At 47.0% G+C, this 9,618-nt stretch overlaps 1 protein-coding gene across 3 annotated transcripts in view; it reads right to left on the bottom strand.

Moving 5' to 3' along the window:
- Nucleotides 1–599: 599 nt before the first annotated feature.
- Nucleotides 600–9,618, bottom strand: part of OVOL2 (ovo like zinc finger 2) — a 36,702-nt gene continuing 27,683 nt past the window's right edge. For all 3 annotated transcript variants that reach the window (XM_037732862.1, XM_017512675.2, XM_037732863.1), the window contains one exon: nt 600–1,401. In XM_037732862.1, the coding sequence (XP_037588790.1) occupies nt 1,085–1,401 (317 nt within the window). In that variant the 3' untranslated portion in view covers nt 600–1,084. The remainder of the gene's footprint in view (nt 1,402–9,618) is intronic.

Genomic DNA, 9,618 nt, shown 5'->3' with positions numbered 1-9,618 from the left:
CAACATTTCTCATGCTCCAGGGTTGGCCCAGAGCCCATTCAAGGGAGGGAGAAGAGGCTTCAGCCAGTGCATCCTAACCTCAGAAAGCCAAGACCTCTGCAGAGAAAGACACCAGGCCCATAAAAAGAGACCCTAGAGTTGAGCTCCCTGCCATGCCACCCCAGGCGTCTCTGCCCACCAGCCTGCATGAGCCAACCCCTTAGTGTAGGTTTTTCTAATCAGCCATTTGTTCTTCCACCCAACACTCAAGATTTGATCCCAGCCTGGACAACACAGCAAAATCCCATCTCTACAAAAAAAATACAAAAATTAGCTGGGCATAGTGGCACACACCTGTAGTCACAGCCACTTGGGAGGCTGAAGTGGGAGAGGATCACCTGAGCCTGGGAGGTCAAGGTTGCAGTGAGCCATGATTGCAACACTGCACTCCAGCCTGGGCGACAGAGTGAGAACCTGTCTCAAAAACAAAACAAAAAAAAAAAGAGAGAGAAAGATCTGTTTCTTCAAACCCACACCACTAATACAACATAATCAACCTCCCCATCTCAATAACCTGAAACGAAACATCACACAATAAGCTCTGAACAGAGAGCTGTGGGTCAATGTTTCACTTGGCCTTTGAAAGCTTCACAAGAACATTTCATTTATTAAAATAATTTCTGTAAACTCTTTCAGAATAACAAAATTCATTTTCCTTGCTTAAACAGCATTTCAAGTAGAAGTATTTTTATTTCAAGGCACCATAAAATGATGATTGCTCTAAGAAATACCTCTCCCTCCATGTGTGAAAATCCTTGGAAAAGAAAAAAAAAAAGTCCCGCATGGTGTTCTTGGCTATCAGGATCGCGGAAAACAAACTTTGGTGAATGTGAGCAAGTGCACCAGACAGGACACGGGTTACAGGGCCTGACGGCACTACGGTAACTGACAATCTTGGAACGGATCCGATTGCTGATGTTCCAAAAGGACACAGAGGTGAACTGGACATTTCTAATTAAGAAGAGCCAGTGGGGTGGGGGATGCTGAAAACCAAAAATCCACGTAGACATACATGGCAGTGTGAACGTCTGTCCTCCCTTCCTTCTCACTTCCTCTCCTCCTCCTCACTCAGGCTGGTATTCTCCTGGTGTACGGATGTCAGCTTGCCCTGCAAAAGGGCCGCCAGTTTTTTAGATGTCTTTTTGAGAAACGAGCTGCCCGGGTGGGCACTGTTCACGTGCAGGTACAGTTCCTCCTGGGTGGGGCCCGTGTAGCCGCAATCCTCGCAGACGTAGAGCTTGTCCCGCCGCTGCTTATAGGCATACTGCTGCTGCACCCCATGGATTTTCTTCAGGTGGGACTCCAGGGAACAGCGCTGAGTGAAGGCTTTATTGCAGACATTGCATTTGTAGGGACGAATGCCTGCAAGGACAAGGGGCAGACACAGCATCGGTTGGTCACAGCCAAGTCAGAACAACCCAACTATGAAGCCAGTAAAAGTCATCCTGACCAAGGATTCATGGCAGCATGAGGACAACGGTTAGAGCAGGGGACAAAACTGTCTACAAAGGATCATAGCATCCATCTGAGCATACCTAACACAAACGGATGCCAGCATAGAAAAAAACAAAACAAAGCACTACCTGCTTTAGGAAGATTTTTATTCTTTCAGCTGGCCCACCTTAATGTTTTCATTATTGTGAGCAAAGTAAACTTTAAAAAAAAAATTTAATTTGGGCTGGGGGCAGTGGCTCATGCCTGTAATCCCAGCACTTTCAGAGGCCGAGGTAGCCAGATCACTTGAGGTCAGCAGTTCGAGACCAGCCTGGCCAACATGGTGAAATCCCATCTCTACTAAAAATACAAAAAACTAGCCGGATGTGGTAGCATGCACTTGTAGTCCCAGCAACTCAAGAGACTGAAATGGGAGAATCGCTGGAACCCGGGATGTGGAGGTTGCAGTGAGCCAAGATTGAGCCACTGCACTCCAGCCTCAGAGACAGAATGAGACTCCATCTTAAAAAAAAAATTTTTTTTTTAATTTGGGTTTTCCCAGAAACAGAATCTGAAACAAAAATTCCAGTACAAGTAGTTTATTTGAGAGGTGATCCCGGGAAGAACCTATGCTGGAACAAAGATGTGAGGCGGGGGAGGGTAGGATCCAGTCCAGGAGGAGCTACCCAGCCAGTTACATGGTGGGCAACTCAGGTCCAGTCCTTCTGCGCAATGCAGGGAGACAGTCCAGCACACACTTGGTGTCATCCTGCCCCTCCAGGAGCTGGGGTGAGTCACTGGCTGCAGTGGGTGGCTGTGATTCTCCATTCCCAGCACTTCTGCCTGCCTTGTGCAGACAGACTGGGATCAGCAGGAAACCCCTCAGGCAGAGGTGCAGCGTGGGCAGTCACCACCTGGACAGGTGTGCCCAGAAATGGCAGATGCCCAGGCCATCGGCAGGACACTGAGGCGTTTGTTGTAGTTACGAAAATCATTTCCAAATAAGCTCTTGTGCTGCTGGCGTTAAAACTGGGCTAACATTAGTGGGACCTGCCCTCTAGCTGAGATTTCGCAGGTACAATATGGAACAGCCTCATCAAAGAACTGCTGCCCCTACCTCCATGATTACTCACACTGATGTTTATGGCAGAATCTCAGATAAAGAACATAAACATAGACTCTCTGTGTGTGTGTGCAACAGAATACGTATTTAGATGAGCTTGGACAGTACAGTATTTTACATACTTGCCAGAGCCTCAGGATCACCTGGAGAGCTTTTGAAAATCTTAACTCATGACGGGCACGGTGGCTCATGTCTGTAATCTCAGCACTTTGGGAGGCCAAGGCGGGTGGATTGGAAGGTTGGGAGTTCAAGACCAGCCTGGCCGACATGGTAAACCCTGTCTCTATTAAAAATACAAAAACTAGTTGGGCATGGTGGCATGTGCCTGTAATCCCACCTATTCAGGAGGCTGAGGCAGGAAAATTGCTCGAACTGGGACCCAGGAGGCGGAGGTTGCAGTGAGCCGAGGTTGTGCCACTGCACTCCAGCCTGGGCTACAGAACAAGACTCTGTCTGAAAAAAAAAAAAGAAAATCTTAACTCATCTCTCCTAACACCAACTCAGTGGGTCTGGGGTAGGAATCAGGAATCTATTTTTAACAAACATCGCTGGATATCCCAGTGATGTTAAACTGGCTTTTAGGAGCCACCAATTAAGGTCTTTAAGATTCTGGTTGTGGTCTTGCCTGAGGTCAGGTAAGGTAACAGGGCAGAGACCTCAGAGCACACCCAGCTCAGTGCCCTACACCGGCAAAGTTCGCCCCTTGGGCCAGCGGCTGAACAGGAGGTTCACATTCAAAAAGCAGGTTGGGACTTAAAGATGGAACAACAGACACTGAGGACTACCAGAGGGCGGACAGAGGGAGAGGCCGAGGACTGACAAACTCCCCATTGGGTACTAACTGGGTGACGGGATCATCCAAACCTCAAATCTCAGCAACATGCAATGTACCCATAAAAACAAACCTGCACATGCACCCCCTGAATCTAAAAATCAAAGCTGATTTTTTTTTTTTTTTTTTTGGTAAAGGTTGAGACTGGTGTGTGACAGAAGCAAACACACTAAGCCGAAATCTCACATGACAGATTCTAAGAAATTCCCGTAGAGCATATCATCAAGTTTTATTGGGCTTTAGTTGTGGGCAGAGTGCAATACTAAACCTTGCACACAAAAATAAATGAAATTGGCTGGGTGCAGTGGCTCACACCTGTAATCCTAACACTTTGGGAGGCTGAGGTGGGCAGATCACCTGAGGTCAGGAGCGCCAGACCAACATGGTGAAACTCCATCTGTACTAAAAATACAAAAATGAGCCAGGTATGATGGCACATGCCTGTAATCCCAGCTATTGGGAAGGCTGAGGCAGGAGAATCGCTTGAACCCAGGAGGCAGAGGTTGCAGTGAGCCGAGATTGTGCCACTGTACTCCAGCCTGGGCGACAGAGCAAGACTCCGCTTCCAAAAAAATAAATAAGTAAATAAATAAATGAAATTAAGAAATCACCATAGTAAGGTCTAACTTAGGCTCTCAAAGAGAGGATTATGGCTGTGAAGGAGACACACGTCACATAAGCATGGAAGCTGAGAGAGGGAGAATATGGTGCTGGGATGCATGGAGCACGAAGGGGCCACAGCCACAGACACGAGACATTGCTAGAGGCTAGAGACAGAAGGGATGCCACCTGGAGAAACCCGCAGACCCTGTACAGATTCCTGGGCCTGCCTCAGGGACCCCAGGTAATAGGTCAGGAGCTGGGATTAGGAAGCTGCAGTTTCATTTTTAACATTTTATTCTATTTTTTCGAGACTGATCTCCCCCAGTCGCCCAGGCTGAAGTGCAGTGGCACAATCTCGACTCACTGCAGCCTCCACCTCCCCGGTTCAAGCAATTCTCCTGCCTCAGCCTCCTGAGTAGTTGGGATTATAGGCACCTGCCACCACGGCCAGCTAATTTTTGTATTTTTAGTAGAGACAGGGTTTCACCATGTTGGCCAGGCTGGTCTCAAACTCCCAACCTCAGGTGATCTGCCCACTTTGGCCTCCCAAAGTGCTGGGATTACAGCCATGAACCATTGCACCTGGCCCTAATAGTTACCTTTTATTAAAATATAAAAAAATAGGCTGGGCACGGTGGTTCATGCCTGCAATCCCAGCACTTTGGGAGGCCAAGACAGGCAGATCACCTGAGGTTGGGAGTTCGAGATCAGCCTGGCCAACACAATGAAATCTTGTCTCTACTAAAAATACAAAAATTAGCCTGGTGTGATGGTCCATGACTGTAACCTCAGCTACTTGGGAGAAAGAGGAATGAAAAGCACTTGAACCCGGCAGGCAGAGGTTGCAGTGAGCCAAGATCATGCCACTGCACTCCAGCCTGGGCAATAGAGCAAGACCCTGTCTCAACATAAATAAATAAATAAAATAAATAATAAGAGGTTTCTATTAACAGTTGTTTAAATTTAAAAGTAATGTACCCCCAGTTTTATGGTGAAAATAGCAATAAATTAAAAAATAAAACAGAAAAGACCTCCTGTCACCCCATTACCTTTCCTTCTCTGGTCTTAATTCTAGTTTCTTGTGATACTTCATGTTTTCTACAAATTATATATATGTACATATATATTTCATTTTATAAGAGTCTCGCTCTGTCTCCCAGGCAATCTCCACTCACTGCAACCTCCACCTCCTGGGTTCCAGCAATTCTCCTGCCTCAGCCTCCCAGGTAGCTGGGACTACAGGTGCCTGCCACCACATCTGGCTAACTTTTGTATTTCTTTAGTAGAGATGGGGTTTCACCACGTTGGCCAGGCTGATCTTGAACTCCTGACCTCTGTCTCGGCCCCCAAAGTCCTGGGATTACAGGTGTGAACCACTGTACCTGGCCTACATATGTATGTTAAGATTAATAATTATGTCATCTCTGGGTGTTGCCCGAGCAGGAGAATTTTTAAAAGCTTCCCCAGGAGGCTCTAGTGTGCAGCCAAGTATAAAAACGAGTGTTCTAAATAAATGCACGTTTTCATTGCCATGTGCACGGGTGTACATTTTTCTGAGACATAAACGTGGGGTTTTGGAGACAAGGTCTGGAGGGTGTACATGCCATTGCATCCCTGTCTGTATTACTTCCCATCTCCAACGACCTGCCAGGGTGAAAATTAATTCACAATAATTTTCATATTAACTGTGGTTCCTTCTGGGCAGTGGAATGACAACGAATCTCCCACCTTTTCTCTTAAAACTATTCTAGGATGGGTGCATGGCTCATGCCTGTAATCCTAGCACTTCAGGAGGCCAAGACAGGAAGATTGCTCAAGCCCAGGAGACCAAGACTAATCTGGCAAACAGGGGGTGACCCCCATCTTTACCAAAAAGTAAAAAATCAGCTGAGCGTGACAGCATGCCCCTGTGGTGTCAGCTACTCAGGAGGCTAAGGCCGGAGAAATCACTTGAACCCAGGAGTTCAAGGCTACTGTGAGCCATGATTGTGCCACTGCACTCCAGCCTGGGTGACAGAGAGACCCTGTCTCAAAACAAAACACCTCACCAATCAAGGTTAAGAATGTTTTAAGGCAATATTTTAAAAATCAAAATATTGAATGAATGGATGAACCCTATTGGTTCCAGGAAAGAAAGGTCACATCCTTGGGACTAGTTTTCCACCCAGGCAAGGGCTACGGGCTTCTCTCCTAAGGAATGCGCCCGCTTAGCTTTCACATTAGCACTGCAATGCAGACTCTTGTTTTCCCGGCCTTCTGGGCCCATGTGGCAGCAAGCAGCTGGCTCCCACTACCCAGCAGATCAAGTGGCAAAGCTGATCTCAAACCTTCAGCTCATCACCCAGAGACTAGTTGCTCCTTTCCTTAGTTAGTAGAAATAACCCACTGCTGTTTTAAAAGATCCAAACTGACAATATGGGGAAGCTGGCATACTTACGTCAGGCTTAACCTGGAGGCAACACACTCCGGGAGGTTCCCATCCTCAAAGGTGACCTGCCCCCCAGGAGAGGCCAGCCCGGCCACCACTCGCCCCATGGGCACAGGGCCACGTGTCCTTCCTCCCTTCAGTCAACCCATGCTCTGAGCATCTTCTCGGAGCAGAGCACCCAGCAAGGCCTGGACAGCAAAGGCTAGAAGATTCCAAAGCCCTGCATCATCTGAACAACAGAGATGATGGCAGCGGGGGGCTTTGTTTCCAGGGAGGGAGTGGAATTGGAGCCTGGCTTAGAGGATGAGTAACTTGCAGGCAGAGAAGGAAAGCAGACATAGGCCCAGAAGCTCTAGTTACAGCACTTCTGACTTTAGTCAATTGCTCTGCTTTGTGCCCCAGCACTTCTGCTACCCCATTTTCTCTTGTAAACGCCACCATTCACCCCTCATTCATTGGTGCAGGCCTTGCCATGCGGCAGTCCCTTGGTGACCCTTTCTAGACTTAAGAACAAGCATTTCCCTCCCAGATCACCCCCATTACCCACACACTCAGGGGACAAAAGTAACTAGAGAGAGTCCTGGGCAAGAGGGACTGATCCTGAGGCCCCTGCCACCACTGAGGTTCACCCATCTTGTGCTATCAAGCAAAGGCCAGTCATGCCTGTGTCTAAAGCAGGACACAGGTGAAGAGCATCACCCATCCACTAGACATCACCAGCCTCCTGACACACATGACAGTGAGTCCAAGGCCACTGAAAAGCCGGGCTGCAGGTCTGCTGCGCATTAACTGAAACAGGAGCAGCTGCTCCAGCCTGAAAGGCCGTTTCCTCACCAGCCACAGGGTGTCAGAGGTCTTGCACGGCTGCTCTGAGGATTCGCCGAGATAGACTAAGTTCTCAATGGGATACAGCTCAACATCATGCAGATAAGCCCCATTCATAAGCTAGCTGCTGACCGGCGTGGCCAACAGGGTGAAACCCCGTCTCTACTAAAAATACAAAAAAAAAAAAAAATTAGCTGGGCATGGTGGTGGGCGCCGTAATCCCGGCTACTTGAGAGGCTAAGGCAGGAGAACCACTTCAATCTGGGAGACGAAGGTTGCAGTGAGCTGAGATGGTGCCACTACACTCCAACCTGGGTAGGAGAGCGAGACTATCTTACAGCAAAACAAAACAAAACAAAAATAAGCTGGCTGCACATGAGTATTTTGCAGATTTGTCTTTAAACTGTACCTGTATGTATACTTTTGTATGTATTATTTATTTCACAACAAAAGGTATTTTTTTGTTTGTTTGTTTGCTTGTTTTTAAATAAAGACGGGGTTTCACCATGTTGGTCAGGCTGGTCTTGAACTCCCGACCTCAGGTGATCTGCCCACCTTGGCCTCCAAAGTGCTTGGATAACAGGCATGAGCCACCACGCCCGGCTGAAAAGGATATTTTTTTAAAATGTGGCTGGCGGAGGAGAGAGGGGACTGCTTTCGCCGTCTGCCCTTTTGAATTCTGTTCCATCGACCTGTCCTACCTAGTCTGAAACATGTTGTTTATTGGGTTATCAAAAAGAGTTTGTTGTTTTCAAATTTTTTACTCCTAATAGCAAATCAAGCTTCCATGCCACACGTCCCCACGTCTTCACTACTGAAACTTTCCAGTTGCTTTCCTTGCTATAGCTCAACTGCACCTTTACTGAACTTTATCCAAAGGTGAACTTCAGTGAGAAGCTTTTCATGGGCATGCTGTGGGAGTGGACATTTACGGCAGCCTCCTTGAAAGGCAATTTGGCAATGTCCATAAAAAAAATCACAGTGTTATCTATCCAGCAATTCCACATCAGGGAAATTAACCTACAGGAAGACTCACACTGGGAGGCAAAGGATATACAGGATATACTCATGGTAGGATTGCCTGAAATGAAAGGAAGGAAAGAAGGAAGGAAGGAAGGAAAGAAGGAAGGAAGGAAGGAAGGAAAAGGAGAAAGAGATAAAGAAAAAGGATAGGAAGGAAGAAGGGAGGGAGGGAAAGAAGGAAAGAAAGGAAGTAAGGAGGGGAGGGAGGGAGGAAAGATATCTGCAAATGGAAATACATGTCATCAATTGGGGAATAGAAAAAGCACAGTCCCTCGATATTGGAAATTTTGTTATGATTTATTGTTATTATTATTGAGACAGTTTTGCCCTTGTTGCCCAGGCTGGAGTGCAATGGTGCGATCTCGCCTCACCGCAACTTCTGCCTCCCAGGTTCAAGCGATTCTCCTGCCTCGGCCTCTGGCGTGGATGGAATTACAGGCATGCACCACCACATCTGGCTAATTTTGTATTTTTAAGAGACGGGGTTTCTCCATTTTGGTCAGGCTGGTCTCGAACGCCCCACCTCAGGTGATCCGACCATCTCGGCTTCCAAAGTGCTGGGATTACAGGCGTGACCGTGCCTGGCCTTCTTTATTATTATTAATATTATTTTGAGATAGAGTCTTACTCTGTTGCCCAGGCTAGGGTGCAGTGGTGCCATCTCATGTCACTGCAGCCTCTGCCTCCCGGGTTCACAAAATTCTCCTGCCTCAACCTCCTAAGTGGCTGTGATTACAATTACCCACCACCAAGTTCAGCTAATTTTTGTATTTTTAGTAGAGATGAGGTTTCACCATGCCTACCAGGCTGGTCTCGAACTCCTGACCTCAAGTGATCCGCCTGCCTCCACCTCCCGAAGTGCTGGGATTACAGGTTTGAGCCACCGCACCCAGCTCCAAGATATATATTGTATGAAAAAAGCAATATGCATTAAAACCTTTTGGGAAAAAAATTAAATGGTGGAAATGGGGCTTGGCCTGTGAAGGGAGTTTAAATTTTTTTTGTCCTTTTATCTCCTAATAAGCATATTACGTTTTTAGCTAAAAAATAAATTAAGATAAAATACAAATTAAAAATAAAACAATGAGGAGAGGATTTATTAACCGGACCAGGCAATTCCCCATGACAGCATTCAGGCCAGTAGGGGTGGAAGTGACTGGATTCTTTCTTCTTGGTCTGCTCCACTACAAACATCTCTCAATCTGCATTTTTCCCAATCTAGTCAATTCTTCCCTTTAGGCTCCAGACAAAGACACCATTGTTTTCTCCTCTTTAATCAAGATGGGATTTGTGTGCCTTCTCCTCCCTCTG

The sequence above is a fragment of the Cebus imitator genome, unplaced genomic scaffold (genome assembly GCF_001604975.1).
Source record: "Cebus imitator isolate Cc_AM_T3 unplaced genomic scaffold, Cebus_imitator-1.0 Scaffold475, whole genome shotgun sequence".
NCBI lineage: Eukaryota > Metazoa > Chordata > Mammalia > Primates > Cebidae > Cebus > Cebus imitator.
The sequence above is the reverse complement of the archived record's forward strand: the minus strand, read 5'-3'. Positions and strand labels throughout refer to the sequence as shown.